This window comes from Mchenga conophoros, linkage group LG2 (assembly GCF_057382185.1).
Source record: "Mchenga conophoros isolate Kocher_MC1m ecotype Shallow Benthic linkage group LG2, M_conophoros_male_GT1.1, whole genome shotgun sequence".
In the NCBI taxonomy this organism is placed as follows: domain Eukaryota; kingdom Metazoa; phylum Chordata; class Actinopteri; order Cichliformes; family Cichlidae; genus Mchenga; species Mchenga conophoros.
The window spans coordinates 34,008,528-34,027,747 of NC_140527.1; the positions used below are offsets into that span (position 1 = coordinate 34,008,528).

The 19,220-nt window shown below is 39.2% G+C and overlaps 1 protein-coding gene across 7 annotated transcripts in view; it reads left to right on the forward strand.

The window, feature by feature from the left end:
• LOC146582420 (high-affinity choline transporter 1-like) overlaps nt 1–10,268 on the forward strand; it is a 27,410-nt gene extending 17,142 nt beyond the window's left edge. For 6 of the 7 annotated variants that reach the window (XM_085296665.1, XM_085296673.1, XM_085296699.1 and 3 more), the window contains 8 exons: nt 2,023–2,243; nt 2,909–3,022; nt 3,625–3,780; nt 4,062–4,210; nt 5,289–5,432; nt 6,383–6,536; nt 6,618–6,835; nt 6,928–10,268. In XM_085296665.1, the coding sequence (XP_085152791.1) occupies nt 2,060–2,243; nt 2,909–3,022; nt 3,625–3,780; nt 4,062–4,210; nt 5,289–5,432; nt 6,383–6,536; nt 6,618–6,835; nt 6,928–7,485 (1,677 nt within the window). In that variant the 5' untranslated portion in view covers nt 2,023–2,059 and the 3' untranslated portion in view covers nt 7,486–10,268. The remainder of the gene's footprint in view (nt 1–2,022; nt 2,244–2,908; nt 3,023–3,624; nt 3,781–4,061; nt 4,211–5,288; nt 5,433–6,382; nt 6,537–6,617; nt 6,836–6,927) is intronic. The other variant, XM_085296718.1, reaches the window with a different exon arrangement.
• Nucleotides 10,269–19,220: the final 8,952 nt, after the last annotated feature.

Genomic DNA, 19,220 nt, shown 5'->3' on the forward strand with positions numbered 1-19,220 from the left:
CTACTAAAGATGAATGCATGGACTAGTTTTTCCAGGTCCTGTTGAGACATCAGATCTTTTATCCTTGATATATTCTTGAGGTGATAGTAAGCTGACTTTGTTATTGTCTTAATGTGTTTTTCTAAGTTTAGGTCTGCATCCATCACTACACCCAAATTTCTCGCCTGGTTTGTGGTTTTTAGATGTATAGATTGAAGTTCTCTGGTGACCTGTAATCGTTTTTCTTTGGCGCCAAAGACTATTACCTCAGTTTTGTTTTTGTTTAGCTGGAGAAAATTGTGGCACAACCAGTCATTGATTTCCTCAATGCATTTACCAAGAGCCTGTACAGGGCCTCGGTCTCCTGGTGACATTGTGTCTAACATGTAGCAACAACCGTCAAAATCATTTTTAGCTGGGAGCTCCTCCTATCAGTAAGGTCTAGCAGCAGAGCCAAGCCAGAAACCGGTTTCCTATCCTCACATAGGAAACTCTCAGTAAGAGAGCTAAGGGCTGTAAGGTGGCCTTGACATGCAACAGTGTTTGTGGTGGTTGTGTGAGTTTGACTGTGGGAGTATGTTGTGTGGGTAAGCTGCAAACAAATTTCCCTTTTTTTGGGATTGATAAAGTTGGACTGAATCTGAATAATAAACTATGTGACACCGTTTTCAAGTTCACAAGACAAATAATTAGAAGATGTGAACAGTTCTATTGGGTCTGTGTTTCCACAAGCCCCGCTAATTCTAGAGACTTATTCATCATGAAGAAAACAAGACAGTCGAGCAATCGATTATTTGCGCAAGGGAGGCCTCGTGTGTGTGTCCACCACGGAAATGACCCCGATGACGGCCTCCTCTCGCTGCCTTTTATTGAGAGACAGTTCACACAAAACGTGTGTGTGTGTGTGTGTGTGTGTGTGTGTGTGTGTGTGTGTGTGTGTGTGTGTGTGTGTGTGTGTGTGTGTGTGTAGGATGTATCTGCAATAAAACATTACAGCCCCCACAACCTCGAGAATCTGGGGGGGGGAAGGACAGTGGAATTCCTTTCATCAGAGTTGGCAAGCATAAAATGACATGAATGATTTAACAATTCACTCTAACAAGTTCTGATGAAGGTTTTCTTTTACCTGCCATAAACTGTCACCTAAATAGCACTCCCAAAATCACAAATAAACGAATAAATGTCCTTAACTTTCCAATCGTTTCGAGTATCAATCATTGAAAAACTAGTGAAAATATAAGAAGATTTAATGGAACCCCCTGATCTCAATCACACTCCGTCTTTAACCAAGTAGCCACAGGTTTTTGACATCCTAGTGCAAAAATAGAGATTTCTGATCTTCAGAAAGGAGCTTTAATCTTTTCTTATATGCAGACTCCTCTGTCTCTCTAACTGATCCTATTTCTTGATTTGAATTAATTCTGCTTTCTTGATGATATTTTAGGATAGAAGATGATTCTGTACTGACTGAATACATTTTTAACCGCTTTCACTAACTTAATAACTAGTAAACAGTAAAAATAAATGTAACTAACATATGGTCTAGTATTTAGAATTCTGCTACATTGGTTGTGACTGTCCTGACAGCTTATTCATCTACAGATATCAGTTTATAGGGTTGTAAGTATAATTACAGTTTCTTTTTTCCATTTCCAGCCTTGGTTTTCTGCACACAGTTTTGGAGACATGCCAATATAAAACTAAACTATAGCTGAGTAATTCAACCAAGAGGCAAAAGTCTTAAAAACAAACCTTACATTGTGAAGGAAAATTCCAACCCCAATCAAGAGCTATTCCGGGAGTTGTGAGAAACTGTCAAACATTTACTAAAATCTAATCAAACAGTAGCACCCCAGACTGCCCTTGACTGCCCCACCCGTATCACATTACAACTGATAGTTCATAGTTGGAAGCACAGTTTGTAGGAAATGTTAGGATTGAACTAAACATTTTGCATTTGAAAAACAACTTATTAGTCTTATTTGTATTATTTATTTATTTATTTATTTATTTATTTATTTATTTATTTATTTTTTTCATCAGTGGATCCACGTTTTGCCAGTCATCAAGGCAGCACACAATGGCTCTGAACATCCCAGGGCTGGTGGTAATGGTGGTCTTCTACCTGATGGTGCTGGGCACTGGTCTGTGGGCCTCGATGAAGTCCAAACGGGTGCAGAAAAGCAGCCAAGCAGCCCGGACAGAGGTCACTTTGCTGGGAAACAGAGGGATCAGTATGGTAGTAGGAGTCTTCACAATGACCGGTGAGAGTGCATGTTTGTAGATATTTGGCTGTTATTGTAGCCACTTTCATTGAGTGAAACTGTGTAAGAACATTGTGAAGCACAAAATGAGTATGTTGTTGCATGAGCTCATCACAGTGCAGCTTTTGTAATAGAACAAGTTAAATTCTCTTCTAACTCCACCAAAGTAAATAGTTAGTAAAGTAGCTGGTGAACAACAACCTATCTCTCTTTAACAGGGAGTCCCCCGTTTGACATTCTTTCAACAAAAACATGTGCAGCTATTAAGATAAAGGGGCTAGCCTGTTCGTATGTAAAAGACAACAAACCTTTCTTAATACGGTTATTTTAAAAAATGTGTTGTTGTGCCTAATTTATTACATATTACAGTGAAGTGGAACCATTAAGCTTAAGTCGGGTTTTTTTTTTTTTTTTTTTTTTTAATTAATATTCCTTGCTTAAGTCAATTTTTTTTTTGTGCAATTGAATTCCTACATTTTGAGTTACACTAAGACACAGTTAAAAGAGAAAACAGATGTTTTTAAAACTTCATCTCATGTGCAAAAGTGTTCACACCATCAATTAACTGCTTATCAGTAGGCAATATTAATTTAGAAACCTCTTTACCTGAGCCTGAAGGTCACGGTGTAATTCCTCTATGTGTGTTTGTGCTGTGCTCTCTGCAGCTACTTTTGTTGGCGGGGGCTTTATCGTTGGTCTGACAGAAGCAGTGTACACACCAACTATGGGGCTGGCCTGGGCAGTCATGCCATTAACAGCAGCCCTGTCTTTTATTGTTGGTAAGAGTTTTAATAATAACACCATTACCTGTATAATTTCTGCATTTGCACATGATTTCCCATTTTCTGACGAAAGCGGCTCATGTGTGCGTAAGGTACTACACTACAGACTTTAATCATTATGATTTCCTTGTCACATACTTGGTTACGCCTACAAATATCATATTCATCTGAACTATTAAGTAACATCTACAAAAACGACCTTTTTCAAAGCAAGGTTTTTATTTCTAGATATTACTTTTAATGTCTAAATCAGGAATGATGTGTTTTATAAGACAAAGGCGTATATCTGTGTGGAAAAATATGATTTCTATATGATTACTTTAAATGTGTTTTACATAGGAACGCCACAAATTTTCACAAACACTTTTTATGCCTCTAGAGGAAGCTGTGCAAAATCATAAGGAAAAATCTAAAAACCTACCTTTTCTAAATTAGGCTTTGAAAAATACAGGCCAAGCATGTCTTATAAGGAAGTGGGGACACATCTGTGCAAATTAGCGTAAAATGTGATTCGCATAAGACTATGAATGAATCTTAAAGAGGAAGTCCACTGATTTTCAGTAGTGGATGTGAAGAAATGTGTTCTACCTGTCGTTAAGGTGGACTTTTCTTTGCCAAACCAATGAGAGAAAGAAAATATGTGACAATGATGGACCCATTCCAGATCAAGTATGGAAAGTCAATAAGTGGAGCTCTGTCCGTGGCTCTGTTAATTTCTGATCTAATCTGGGTGACAGGAACTCTTATCGGCTTAGGTGAGTGATACCCACATAACTTTTGTTTTCCTTCTCTAGTAATAAGACCTGCAACTGAATAATTTCCAGGATAGAGACAAGTGTTTTAAGTTTGGCTGCTATAATAGTTTTAACTGCATCCAAAACACCTATACAACAAACTAGTATGATAGTATTACTGTAAGTCATACTGACACATGCTGTTGGTGTCATCCTAAAGTGACTGAACTCATTTTCCTAAACTGAATGAAGGTAATTCTGATGCATGTGATTCTGTATCATTTACTGTGTTACTTTTATAGGAGCAACAATAAGCGTGGTCCTGGATTTATCCTACGCTGTTTCCATTTGGATCTCTGCTGCTGTAGCCATCATATACACATTAATGGGAGGTCTCTACTCTGTAGCCTACACAGACATAATACAGCTAACACTCATTTTCTTCAGTATGGTGAGTTCACTTGCATGGGAAACCACATCCCTCCTTAATAAAATATAGGGAAACTGTGTTTAATATAAATAAAAGAGCACAATTAATGTAAATACTTTAATAAAGCCTGTATGGATTTGAAAATACATGAAAACTTAGTTGTTGTTGTTTTTATGGTTTTTTTGTTTTTTTTTTAATTTGATGGCACTTCACTTTAAAAAAAAAAAAGTAATATATGCATTAATGTCTCCAAACTCATCAGATTGTGTTTATAGCAAGTTGGATGTTCCCTCTGCTCCTTGGCCATGAGAAATACAAGATCTGTGGCTTTGAAAAAAATATATATCAAACTTTTATTTATGCACCACAGGAGAGGTTTTCTTTCTATCCCCTTAAATTATATTAAACATCAGTTTTGTCTTTGTGAGTTTTGATCTGTGACTGATGGTGCTCACTGGACACAGTTTTCAGACTTGAGGGCCTGAAGGTCTTTAATCGTTTGTTTTCTGGCTCCTCTAGATTCTCCAGATTGTCTGAATCTTCATGCACATTATGTACTAAAGATGATGAAACTGGCAATTATTTGAGCCGTTTCCCTAATTATACATTTCTCCCTTAACTGTCGTTGCCCTCGTCCCACCCCTTTTTTTTTTTTTTTAAGCGTGTTGTAGCCATTAAATTCTAAATCAGCCTATATTTTTTGAAAAACAGTAGATTTTAATCTGAGGTTGAAAGGTTAATCTTTATGATAAATGGTTCTTTACCTTCTGGAGCATGTGTGCTGTGATTATGCACCTTTTCCTCAGCAGCTTTGATTTATCCCAATGTCAAAAAATACACAGCGTTAACAATGCCCGTCTGGGCCATAAACAGTTCGCAGAAGAGACTCCTAACCACAACAGTTTCAACTTACTGCTTATAATACAGGATTGGAATGGTTTCCAATATATTGCATTGTATTTGTATTACAATTTTACAGTGTTTTTACATTTTGCATCCCAAACTTTTCGGGAACAGGGTTTTAATATAGGCAAATCTAATGTGATTGTGAACATTGTAACTTAGTCTTTATGTCATTGGATCTTCTTCTGTTCTGCAGTGGCTCTGTGTCCCCTTCACCTTAATGAACCCCCACTCTATGGACATTACTAAGACTGCTTTCAACTTTACCTACCAAGCCCCCTGGATTGGTTCTGTAGATAAAGAAAGGCTATGGAGATGGATTGATAATTTCTTATTATTGGTAAGGCCTGCATTTATTTTTATTTAGGACTGAATTTGTAAAAGCAACAAACACAGAAAAACATTAGCAGTTGCAGAGACCAAGACAGATTTCTAGCACTAGTCTCTTGATGGGTATTAAAAGATCTAAATGTTTTTAAAATAAAGGTCACTAAGTACAAACAATCATCCAAAATAAACTATGTGAATGACATTAACATGCTTTGCAGCATTCTTTATTAGCACACACACGGTTGCTGTTCAATCTGCTTTAAAGTGATTATTTAAGTAATTTACAAAGTTATCAAAACTCAAACCAAGCAGTGACTCGCCTATAAATGGATCCAGGTCAGAGATGGATCAATGAGGTTCATAAACAAAATAAAGAACAGGGTCTCCCTTTAAAACCAGAAAAAACTAAGGATATCAATGTGGACCACGATATTCATCTTAGAAAACATGAGTGGAGAAATTGTGGTTAACAAGTGAACTCGATCAAGTTACATTCAACAATATTCAGTCATTCAGCATTAGGCCTTCATGGGTATGAAATTGTTTGCATGATGTAAGCCTAATGATGTAATGAGGGGGGGGGTAAAGGACATAGTTTTCATTGAATTTAATGATTATTAATACTAAAACTATAATTAATACTAGAAATGTTCATTTACATTCAAGGGACCTCCGAACAAGCACTGAAACTCCAAATAGACATAAACAATTAGTCTGACGAGAAACAAATGAGCAAATGTTTCAACCTATAATGTGTACTCCATGTGAACATTATAAACCTAAAGCACACAAGTTAACTCAAGATGAAATAAACAGTTTGTCATTTGCTGAGTGCTAATAAAATACACATAATTAGAGATACAACTAAAGTTGAGAGATTATAAACTAAAACAACATTACCCTAATAAATGACTAACTAACAAAATGAACGGCTAACTGTCACACTGTCATTTGTTTAAGGCTTTAGGTAACCTTGGATATCAGGACTTCCACCAGAGGACTCTGTCAGCCTCCTCATCAAATACAGCCAGGATCACCTGCTTTATTGCAGCTCCACTTATTTTTGTACTTGGAATCCCATCTGTGTTGATTGGAGCAGTCGCAGCATCAACAGGTACAACAACAGAGAAATATATTTAATAAAATTGTTAAAATATATTTTCATTTATTTGTACTTTTTATGTTTTTATGCCAGATTGGAACATGACCTTATATGGCTCCCCATCCCCCTTCAAGCGAGGAGACGCTGGTCAGGTTCTGCCAATTGCTCTGCAGTACCTCACTCCAAACTACATCTCCATCATTGGTATTGGAGCTGTAGCTGCTGCTGTGATGTCCTCAACAGACTCTGCACTATTATCTGCCGCCTCCATCTTCTCATCCAACATATATAAGAGCATCCTAAGGACCACAGTAAGAGACCTGAAAGAAGAAGATTCGAGTTGTGGTTATGTCTTTTCTGGTTCAGTTTCCAGATTTTATTTTATTTTGGGTTTTTTTTGCAGGCATCAGACAGGGAGCTCCAGTGGGTGATCCGTGTCACTGTGGTCCTGGTGGGCGTGGCTGGCACATCGCTCACCTTCCTAAACAACAGCATCATGGTTTTTTGGATCCTGGGCTCAGACATAACCTACACCATCATGTTCCCTCAACTAGTCTGCGTCCTCTTTTTTAACATCTCCAATGGTTATGGCTCTATCATGGGCTTGCTAGTTGGAGTGTTGCTGAGATTGCTCAGTGGTGAACCATCCATAGGGTTACCTGTTGTCCTTCACTTCCCAGGTTGCACTCTTGAACATGGCATTTATGTCCAGCGCTCTCCGGTCAAGACTATCTGCATGTTATCCGCTATCTTTGTTACTTTGTTGTTCTCCTACCTGTCATCACTGCTCTTCAACAGAGGATTGATTTCTGAGAGGTGGGACGTATTCAAAGTGAAGGCCAACAAACGATCACAAAAATTAACATTAATGAGCAATGGCATCATCGAAACAGACAAGGAGGAGAAGCCTGATGGTCAGAGTGAAACTGAACTAATACTAACCCCCAGTCAGTTGGAGTGACAAACTAAATGATTTAGTGGGATGCAGATGTGTTTTTAGAATAGAATAGCTTTTTATTGTCACTGTTACAAGAACAATGAAAGGCAGTTTGGCATTTCTCCATGTGTGTGAAGTACACAATAGCGTAAGTATTTACACAATAACAGAAAAAATTTACATTTACGCAAGAAAGATATGTAGAAGTTATACATACACGCACATACATACATATATGCATCCGTACATACATACACACATATATTTCCACATACACGCTTACATTTATATACATACACATACATGCCATCTAACTAGTAGGTGCATTGAGAGGTGCAGTGTGATCAGTGATATTGCACATTGAGAGTGTGTGTGTGGGGGGGGTGCTGTTGGAACTATATTAGCTAAGGTTATAATAAATATAGTTTAAAGAGGTAGGGGTGTTGGTTGCATTGAAGTATAAATAGAAATACGATTTACAAATAAGGTGTAATGTCCATGAGTGTTGGCAGTGCAGTTATCCTCCAATCAGGGTCAGAAGGCTCTCGATGGTGGAGCAGTAGATGTTTACGAGCAGTCTTTGGGGTAATTGGGCCTGACGTAGTTTCCTGAGGAAGTACAGCCTTTGTTGTGCTTTCCCTACCTGGTGGGAAATGTTTGTGGACCAGGTAAGGTCGGCCGAGATGTGGACTCCGAGGAACTTAAAGCTTTATACCCTTTCTACCTCCTCCCCATCAGTGTAGAGGGTAGAGTGCTCAGATCGCTTTGTTCTTCTGAAGTCGATTACCATCTCCTTGGTCTTGGCTGTGTTTAGATGCAGGTTGTTGTCGTCACACCATTGCTTCAGATGCTGAACCTCCTCTCTGTAGGCTGAATCATCATTGTTGTCTATCAGTCCTATGACGGTGGTGTCATCAGCAAATTTTATAATGGTGTTACTGGTGTGGATTGGTGAACGGTCATGGGTGAAAAGTGAGTATAAGAGGGGACTGAGGACACACCCCTGTGGGACACCCACATTCAGAATGAGGGTGGTGGAGGTGTGCTCTCCCATTCTGACGTTCTGGGGTCTGTTGCTCAGGAAGTCCAATATCCAGCTGCACAGTGAGCTGCTGAGTCCTAAGTTGCTTAGTTTATTAACCAGTTTGTGGGGTTGAACTGTATTGAAGGCAGAGCTGAAGTTATTGTGATTTATTATCACACCTTCTGTTTTTATGCCAGATATTTTGTGAAATGATCATGTTTGCCACAGGGCCTTGGAAGAATTCATGGATTCTTCCAAAGTCATCCATTGTTTATAATCAGGGCATGCTTTCTGCATGCAGTATATACATTTCTTAAAATTACATTGGAGTAATTTCTTTAAATACATTTTACTAGCATTTGTTTAACCGATTGTTACTAATGGTGAATGATACTAATATAGTGTTACTTCAATAAAATTCCTAAAGTTAGTGGGAGGTAATACATGAATCACATAATGAATATGAGTCCATTCATATGTATGAATCTTATGTAGCATTCATGCCACTGGACTTCATTTTGCTAGATGGAAGTATGAAATGGAAGATGGATGCTCGCAGTAAAGTGCTTCCTTACCCAACAAATTATGATTTGGGAAAACAATTAAAAATATTTTTGGACTTGCACTTGTGCTACAATCAGCTGATTTCAGTACGTGTGGAACTGAAGAGGAAGATGGGGGGCAAAAGTGTGGATATGGACATTATTTTTTATTTTTATTGCACAAAGGAGAAGAGCACAGTGGGGAAAGTGCAAACTACACTAACAGTAACTGCATTATCCTGCCAACACAACTTCGGCTCTTTGCCAGCTCCTGCTAGGACAGCATGCTAACACTAAGCTAACCAAGAACCCAGAGTGACTTAAAGCTGAGTGAATCCTGACCCCGCCCAGCAGCCAGACCCTGAACTTCAGCAGGTAACATCTGTGACGAGCAGTCAAGCTGTACCTGTTTCTACCTGTTCATGTTACTAAAGTAGAATCACTGTGGAAATTACTGTGAAGTTTCTTTGCTTTGTTTTGTTGGCTTTGTGTTCACATGTAAATGCTTTGAGAAAGATCATATGTGTGTCCTTATTAGGATTGGGATATGTGTTGGTGTGTGGGGCTGTAGTCAGTAGATTTATATTGATAAATGGTAATTATGAGACTATGCGTTCCATGTAATTTTACGGAAAAATGCTGATATAATGTAAAAAGTAACAAATTACTGTCTTCTGGGCGCAATTACTTTTAGTATCAACACCAAGAGTGGAAATACTATCAATATGCACAAACGTTTCTCATCCACTCGTCTTCCATATGGTGCTTAGTGATGATGGTGACTCTCAAAGTGGAGGCAATGAGAGTTTGATTGAATCTTTATTTTGAACATGTTGAAAAAGTATAAAAAAAAAAAAAAAATAGAATTAAAAGAGACAAATGAACAAAGCAAACAAAAGGAAAACGAGCAACCACAACTCCAAATAACGTCCATGTTCAAAAAGGAGCAGGAAGAAGCATAAGCTTATTTAATCCCACCCCTTTTCCACTATCTAGTATCAATAGACTACAAAAATACCTCCTTGTAATTACATTATATGTTATGTGTAATTTTTTTTTTTTTTTTTTTAAATATATACACATATATGTTTCTATCTATCCATACCTACGTATATACACACATACGCACATATACACATTTTCAATAACCCCATTAACACCTGAAGGATACACAACCTACAATTTTATATATATATATATATATATATATATATATATATATATATATATATATATATATATATATATATATATATATATATATATATATATATATATATATATATATGAATGAAAATATTAGACAAATTCTTGGTGTGTTGCCGGGGTTGTGGGCGGGTGGGTGCATGGGGGCCCGGCCCTGGAGCAGGGTGCCGCCGGTGCGTCGAGCCGCCTGGGGGGCTCTTCAACTGGTGGGGGGGATGGTCACATCTTGCAGGAGCTTTCTTCTCTTCAGGAACTCTCTCTGCAGGAGGGGGAGATACAGGAGAGGTGGAGGAAGATCTCAGCCTGGGCGTTTACCGTCTTATGTAGTCTGGAAGATGTGTGGATGGTGGGGTGGGTGCAGTTTTCTCTGTGGTGGGGTTGGGTGGACTGTCCAGGGCTCTGTGGAGCCGGGGGGCGCTACTGCACTGGGCCCCGGTCTGATGGGCCTGGGCCCCCCTTCCCTGGCGGGTCGCGGAGGGTGGGAGTGCCTACTGGGGTCAGCGGGGGAGCTGGCCCCAGGGAGGGGTTACCTGCCCCTCCCTTCCTTCCCTCCCCATCTCCAGCTGCCTCCCTCTTCCCGCTCCTCCACAACCACCCACACATGCAGGGCCTTGGAGTGGGGGTATGTCACCAGGGTGCAGAGGAGGCTACCCCCCCCCCCCCCCCCCCCGTCCCCTTCTGGCTGCCTCTGCCTCAATTTTATCCCACAACTTAGACATTCACATTATTCACACTCTCATTACACATACATATAGGATCTTGGGGGTGGGCACAATCACGGAGTCCAAATCACCATCAGGGTGTATACCTCACCCCTGACGTCGTTGCCCACCTCTCAATTTTAAATACACTTAGTCATTGAGGGCTAGCAGGAGGGACTATGCGCTTACCTGCTGCTCCTTGGCAGGTAGCTCCAAGCCCTCCTGGGTTTTAATTGCACCTTAGAACACATATGCATCAACACTACAATGAGCGGGTGGAGGGAGGTTTGGAGTCTTCTCCCACCCCCATTCTCTGCGGCCTGCTGGAGCGGGAGGGCTAGTAGGAGGAGTTGGCCGTCCGACTGCGGTCTGGGGTGTGGGGCCTCCCTGCTGCTGCGGAGTCGGGGTGGTCTGCCTCTCCCCACCGCAGGGAAAAGGGTAACACCACCTGGGTCTGGGTGCAATTCCCCCCTCCAGGGGCAAGGGTACCTAGACCCGGTTTGTAGAGTACGCTTGGGGAGTGTGATCGTGTGTACAGCGTCTCTTTATGTCTGTCTCGACGTTGGTTGAGTGTGGAGTGAGTGCATATGAGAGCATGAGGGTGGGAATGGATGTTTGTGTCTGTGTGTGCCTGTATGTCTGTGTCTATATGTCAGGTTGGGTATCAGACGCCACCTCTCTGGGGACACCTCAGGCCCTCCAAGGTTTGGAGGCCTATCTCCACCCACCACCACTTCCCCTGCCGGTGGCGGACTCCCTCAGGTGTCGGTGTGTTGGTGGTTCTTTGTGTCTGGGGGTGGGCGTCCGGGTACACACCGGCTCACTCCTTGGCGGCCGCTTGTCGGGGCCTGGGGCCTGGGGCTCGCTCGGGCCCCTTTGGAGGTGGGGTGCCCCCGGCCTCTCGGCCTGGGGCTCGGTCACTCAGGCACAGCTGGGGGCCGGCGGAGCTCACGGGCGCGTCACTGCAACTCCCCCTGACTTCTGCTCCGCGGCTGCTGGGCGAGCCCTCATCTGGGACTCTCCTCAGCTCTTACTGGAACAGTGGCGCGGCTGCCCCTCTGTTGGTCTTCCATGGTCTCTTGTGTTCTGGGGGCCTCTGGATGTCTGGAGTTTTGATCTCCTCCATACCCGCTTCACACCCTGGAGGACGGGGCTGTGGCCCCCCCACACTCCCTAGCAGATCATTACATGGAGAAACCTTTGGAATGCAAGCATGCTGATCCACACAGGTATGCACACATGGGTATTCACAGACGCGGACTAAAGCTTTCTTGGCTGCTGCCTCAAAGCACACTGTGCGCTGTCTATCTTGCGTGCTGCACAATATCGTTTATTATTTAGTAAATATTGATATCTATGACTAGCTAGTTTATTGTGATGGTGCTTTGTTTTCTCTATTATTATGTTACTCTTTGTTGTTTTCTGTCTCCTGTTTGTTTTTTTTGTTTGTTTGTTTTTTTTCTCCATACAGGTGACCCAGGAGTTCTTTTTTTTTTTTTTTTTCTCTCTCTCTTCCCCCCCCTTCTCACCGTCTCTTCTCCCCTTTGGTTTTCTTTCTTTCTCTCCCCCTCTTTCTCTCATTCATTCCCCCTGTCCTATTTATTAAAAAAAAAAAAAAAAAAGACAAAGGATGAACTGAAGCTCTGCCATCACGTAATGTCGCATACTGCTGTTTCTGATGTCATTTAAAAAAAAAAAAAAAAGAAAAAAGAAAATATTAGACAAGAACACCCTATCAAATCTCTACCTTTTCCCTGTACCCTGTAAAAACCATATCCTTAAACCGCTTTTTAAACTGCGCCATGCTTGGACATTGCTTCATATCTTTACTTAGTCTGTTCCACAGCTTCACTCCACACACAGAGATGCAAAAACTTTTTAATGTTGTACGGATACGAGGATGTTTTAAATTTAATTCCCCCCTCAAATTGTATCCCCGTTCCCTTTTAGAAAACATTTTTAGAATATTGTCAGGAAGCAGGTTATTTATTGCTTTATATATAATTTGTGCTGTGAGAAAATGAACCAGATCTGTGAATTTTAGAATTTTTGATTTTAAGAATAGTGGATTTGTATGATCTCTGTAACCAGTTTTATGGATTATCCTTATGGCCCTTTTTTGTAATATAAAGATTGATGATAGCGAACATTTGTAAGTATTGCCCCAAACCTCTGCACAGTAATTCAAATACGGTGCAATCAGGGAACAATAGAGAATGTGGAGTGATTTGTGGTCCAGAATGTGTTTTACTTTACTCAAGATTGAGACACTTCTTGAAATTTTGTTATGTATATGATTTATATGAGACTTCCAGTTTAATTTATCATCTATAATCACACCAAGAAACTTATGTTCAAGTACTCTTTCAATTTCCACACCATCTACATGAATCTGCACTTGTGCATTTCTAAGGGAATTCCCAAATAAGATAATTTTAGTTTTACTTAGACTTAGCGATAGTTTGTTCCTGTTAAACCATTTTTTAATTTTGCACATTTCTGAAGTAATTGTATCCAGCAGCTCCTTTAGATTCCCCCCAGAACAAAAAATATTTGTGTCATCTGCAAATAATACTAATTTTAATATATCAGATGCCTTACAAATATCATTTATATAAATAATAAATAATTTTGGACCCAGTACAGAGCCTTGTGGAACACCACAAGCAATGTCCAAGCATGATGAGGAATGGACACCCAGCTTCACAAATTGTTTCCGGTCACTTAAATAATTTTTCACCCATTGCAGTACAACCCCCCTAATCCCATACCGTTCCAGTTTATTAATTAATATGTCATGATTGATTGTGTCGAATGCTTTCTTGAGATCCAGAAATACTCCAGCTGCATACTGTTTCTGATCTATAGCATTCGTAATCTCCTCAATTGATTCGATTAATGCCAGAGATGTTGATCTTTTTGATCTGAATCCATATTGACTGTCAGAGAGTAATTTATATTTATCTAAGAATTTGTCTAATCGTTTATTAAACAGGTTTTCTAGGATTTTGGAGAATTGTGGTAGTAAAGAAACAGGCCTGTAATTTGTGAAGTGGCGTCTATCCCCGGTTTTATACAGCGGCACAACTTTAGCTATTTTCATTTTGTTTGGCACTTTTCCCGTCTGAAATGATAAGTTGCAAATATATGTTAGAGGTCCTACAATTCCTTCAATGACCTTCTTGACGATTTTCATGTCAATATCATTACAATCAGTGGATGTTTTATATTTACACATGTGTACAATGTCAATTATTTCTTTTTCCTCCACTGATGTGAGGAACATTGAGTTAGGGTTCCTATCAATCAGGTTTTCACTACAGTCTACTGATGGCAGTGACTCAGGAATTTGTTCTGCCAGTTTTGGTCCAATATTTACAAAATAATGATTAAAGCTGTTGACCTTATCAGCAGTGTTTTCCATAATATTGCCATTATCGATAAAGTATTGTGGATAACTTTGTTGTCCAGAATTATTTTTAATGATACCGTTTAAAACATCCCATATTCCTTTCATATTATGTTTATTGTTGTTCAATATTTTACTATAATACTCCTTTCTACATACACGTATAATATTGGTCAACTTATTTTTGTATTTTTTATATTTATTTTCAGCTTCTTTTGTTCTTTGTTTTAGGTATTCACTATAGAGTGTATTTTTCTTTTTACATGCATTTTGTAAACCCTTAGTGAGCCATGGTCTATCTGAATATTTGTGCTTTCTGTTGTATTTTATTGTTGGACAGTTTTTATCGTACAACTCCATGAATATTCTTAAAAATATGCCATATGCAATATCAATATCAGCTTCTTTGTACACCTTGTCCCAGTCCTGATTTAATAGATCATTCTTAAATGCAGTCATAGTTTCTTCTGTCCTTACACGTCTGTATCTCAGTTGTTCTTCATGCTGATTTTTCTTATAATTAGTGTCATAAACTGCAAAAACTGGTAGGTGATCACTGATGTCATTAATTAATATTCCGCTCACAATGTTGTTTTCCATATTGTTAGTGAAAATATTGTCAAGTAAGGTGGCACAATGTGGTGTAATTCTGCTAGGCCTGGTTATTTTAGGATGTAAACTCAAACTGCACATAGTGTTTAGGAATTCGTCGGTCATTTTATGCTTTTTTGGATTCAACAGGTCAATATTAAAATCACCACAGATAAACATAACTTTTTGATTTGTTTTAGAGAATATTTCCTCTATGAAGTCATTAAATACTTGAATACTAGAGCCAGGTGTTCTATATATACAGCTAATTATTACATTTTTTTCTTTTTCCTTATAAATTTCAATTGTTATACATTCTAGTAAATTATCAATTACAGTTGTCATACTTTCTACCACCTTGTAGTTTAGGTTTTTATCCACATACACAGCTACTCCCCCTCCACTCTTGTTCCTTCTATTTACAAAATTCACTTCATATCCCTCCAGTCCAAAGTCCATTCCTTTCTCCGCATTGATCCATGTTTCAGAAATGGCAATAATTCCAAATGGATTTGTCAACTCATTTAGATATTCCTTTATATTGTTGAAGTTGGCATACAGACTTCTGCTATTAAAATGGATTATTGATAATTTATTTTCCGTGTTGATGGTGTGCTTAAACTGTTCATCAGTGAAGTAGCAGCAGTTACAGCTGATGTTGTAGAAGAAATTATTTTCCGGGTCTATATCCTTTTCTAAGTCTAGAACATTATGGTCTGTGTATCGAAATGTTCTCAGTTCCAGATTATCATAAAGAGAATTCCAATGAGTCATGTTGATATTGTTGCCGGATGCAGATGAAGTTCTTTTGGACTGTGCCATGTGTTGTGTTGTGTGTCACGTCACATGTGTATTCATACCTCCAGAGTAAGTTGACCTCAGTATTTGTCCAGCTCTTCCATATTTCTGATGACCAACACTTTGGCTTGTTCCGGTGTTCCATTGAGTTTAATGAATACTTTGCAGTTGGTGGTCCATGTATTTTGAATTTTTCCCTGTTTCTTCAAGTAACGTGCTTTCCTGGCAATGTCCGCATTTCTTTTTATCAGATGTTTGTTCATGAAGACATCGGATCCTTTCAGTTTCCTTCCTTGTTTTAACAGTGCTGTTTTCTGTTTTCTGTTTGCAAATCTCACAATGATGGCTGGTTTGTTACTGTCATTTTTTTCGGGGTAGAGGGTGGCAAGCCTCAATGTTGTTATAATCCACTTCCACACCTTTGGACCGTAGAAAGGTAACCACTTGATGCTCCGTGGAGTTGACATCTTCCTCTCCTGGCCCTCCTACATTGTCAGTGGCGACCGCCCGGGCGTGTGACCGGGGTTTGATGCGAAGCCCCGTGATGATAACATCGTTCATCCGGGTGTACTGCTCCAAATCCGCCACTCTGTTCTCCAGGTACGCCAGCCGCCGATCCTTCTCGGCGTTCTGGATGCGGAGAGCCTTAACTTCCTCGACCAGGTCCAGGATGGCTTTCTGCTGCAGTTTGACAGTAGAAATCTCCTCTGTCATAAACTCCAGCGACTTCTTAATATCGTCTCCTTCCTCGGCTGACAGAACTTTTTTCGGGCCCATGCTGAGAGACGCTCTCGTAGCTTTGCCGTGACGACCGGCTAGCTACTTCCCAGAATCCTTTTGATAATGGAATCAGAATCGCTAAATTCTTATGAATTCTAGTCGTACTACAGGACAATTTTTCACTGTGCCAGAGTCTATGTTAAAAAGCTCAGGTACAGTATGGCCTGTAGCATTGTATGGTAGATTTTTTTTAATTTTTTTTTAATTTTTATTTTTTTACCTGCTTTGTGGTGGCAGGGCACTGGGTTTACTGTCAGTGGTTTCATTCACAGTCATGTTGGACCTGTAGTAACAAACAAATGGTTTACTGGGATGTAGATTTGTGTTATAATGTTAGAATGAACAGAGAATTGACATTTAAAGTACCTTTAACTGTTAATTCTGAATTTAAAGCCATATGAACGTTATGTAAAATCTATATCTCGGGCATGCATTCTGCAGTATTTAAGTGTTGGTGTTAGCATGCCCACATGCCACTTATTTAAATATGTTTGTTGTGCACTGATATAGGGTACTCATGTCACCACGTTCCTCACATCTCCCAGTGTTAGTATGGGCAAGGGTAAGAATCTGCTTCTTTATATGCCTTGATTTCTTTGTGCCACACTTACACATGTGACCACATGTGTCCTATTCATGACATAAAAATTCACACTAACATTTCTGCTCTTTCTTACACATCATGAGATGTTTGAACATGCTGATATGGTAGATTATGCAAGATTTCTCTTATGCTTTTATATTATCTAATATATTATCAGAGGACCTCAACATCCTCTGGAGTGGAGGATGTTGAGGTCATTAACTCTGCAACTGAAGTGAGTTTTGTAACACAATCACACTCATTTTCAAATGTGTAAAAATTACACAATGTTAGACATTTTATAGGCAGTCACCACAAGAGATATAATTGGAAAGATACACAAATACAAGATTATAGAACTTCTAGCATTGGTATTTAATGAAAACTGTTTTCTTATTTTTTTTTTTCAGTTTAGCTAGTATTTATATAGGTTCTCATTGTAAGGTAAAGATCCTACAATCACACAATTCTTATTCAAGCACTTGGCAACAGTGGGAAGGAAAAACTCCCTATTAAAAAGAGGAAGCCGCCAGCAGAACCAGGCTCAGGGAGGCAGCCTTCCACCATTGTCTCATACATGAAGCTGTATAGCCAATATTCAGAACACATGACACAAGTGTAGAAAAATGGCAAGCCTTTAATTCCTGCTCATCGAAAACTAAAAAGTAATCGCAGATCGCAAAACCAATTCAACTCCAATTGCTCCACAAAAGTTGTAATAAAACTCATCCAACAGAAGTCATGAAACAAAGACTTAAGAATAACGTAAAAAGCAAACTAAGACGTGAAGGAATAATAAGTAGATATAGAAAGTCCACAAATGAAAAACATTGGGTTAGAGAACCCAGGACCATGAAATACCTGAAAATTCAAAGGGAAAAAAAGAACAGAACTCAGACAGGAAGCATACTTAAACCAAAAAGCAACTAAGAAAACTCTAACGTGATCATGACAGGTGAGATAAAAGACAATCTATAGGAGATTATTCCTGTGTTTAAATTTTTTTCTTTTCTTTTTTTAATGCTCTGGTATTTTGTTGTGAAGCACTTTGTGATCTTTCTCTCAAAAGTTGATATAGAAATTACATTTTCTATCAGTCTGAAAAAACTGCTATACATACACGACTAGAATCATCCGTGACGTTACATGCCAATACTGCTGGTTGTATAACATCATTGCATAATGAATAATTGGTTGACTGGCATTCAAGCACTCAGCTGATCCTGATGGTATACATTTATAAATGGTTACAATTTAAAAAATCTTTCAATTTCATGTTGCAATATGTTTGATACACGTCCTAGGTTTAAATTCGCCAGCTGGGATTTCTGTATGTTGTTTGCACGCTGTAACATCAGTAATAGCTGAATTTCTTATGTAAACGCTCATTATTTTCATATAGTTATCAAATAATATTGAATATTACTTTTAATTTGTTTGTATATATTAAGTTTAGCAGCAGTAAACGCATGCTGGTTCCGTATCAAAGTAACAAACTTTGAGACCGCACTAGTACTTGGAACTGGATGAAAGATTTGTGTGTGTGTGTGTGTGTGTGTGTGTGTGTGTGTGTGTGCGTGCGTGCGTGTGTGTGTACTAGGCCACCTAAATATTTAACCTACAGTGATACATTGAAGCAATGTTTGTGCTGATGTTAAAGCCAAAGGAGATTTGGAGCTCTACAGTTATTAAGTCAGCAGAGTGTTGGTGACTCATCATTCAGTAACCCTGATTTATAACTTTATGTGGTCTGACACTTTGTGGCTGAGTTCATGTGGTTCCGCAACACTTTCACTTTGCAGTAATACAATCTGAAGGTCGTTGAATGCTTAGCTTTGCGAATTTTGTTTCACTCCTAACTTGTTGCAATGGCTGTATCTTCTTACAGAACCATGCTGGAATCCAGTGAGCTCTTTAGAGCTACAGATTTGTTCACAAATGTTTGTAAAGACAGACTGCATGGCTAGGTGCTTGAATTTTTCATTTAGTGCTTCCATGTTAAATAGTCTTACTACCCACATAGCAACTGGAACTTCTTTGGGCAGGCAAACCTGTTTAAACCTGTTTTCCCCCTAAAAAAGTTAGGGCATTGTACAATTTAAATAAAAGAAAAAAATATATGCTT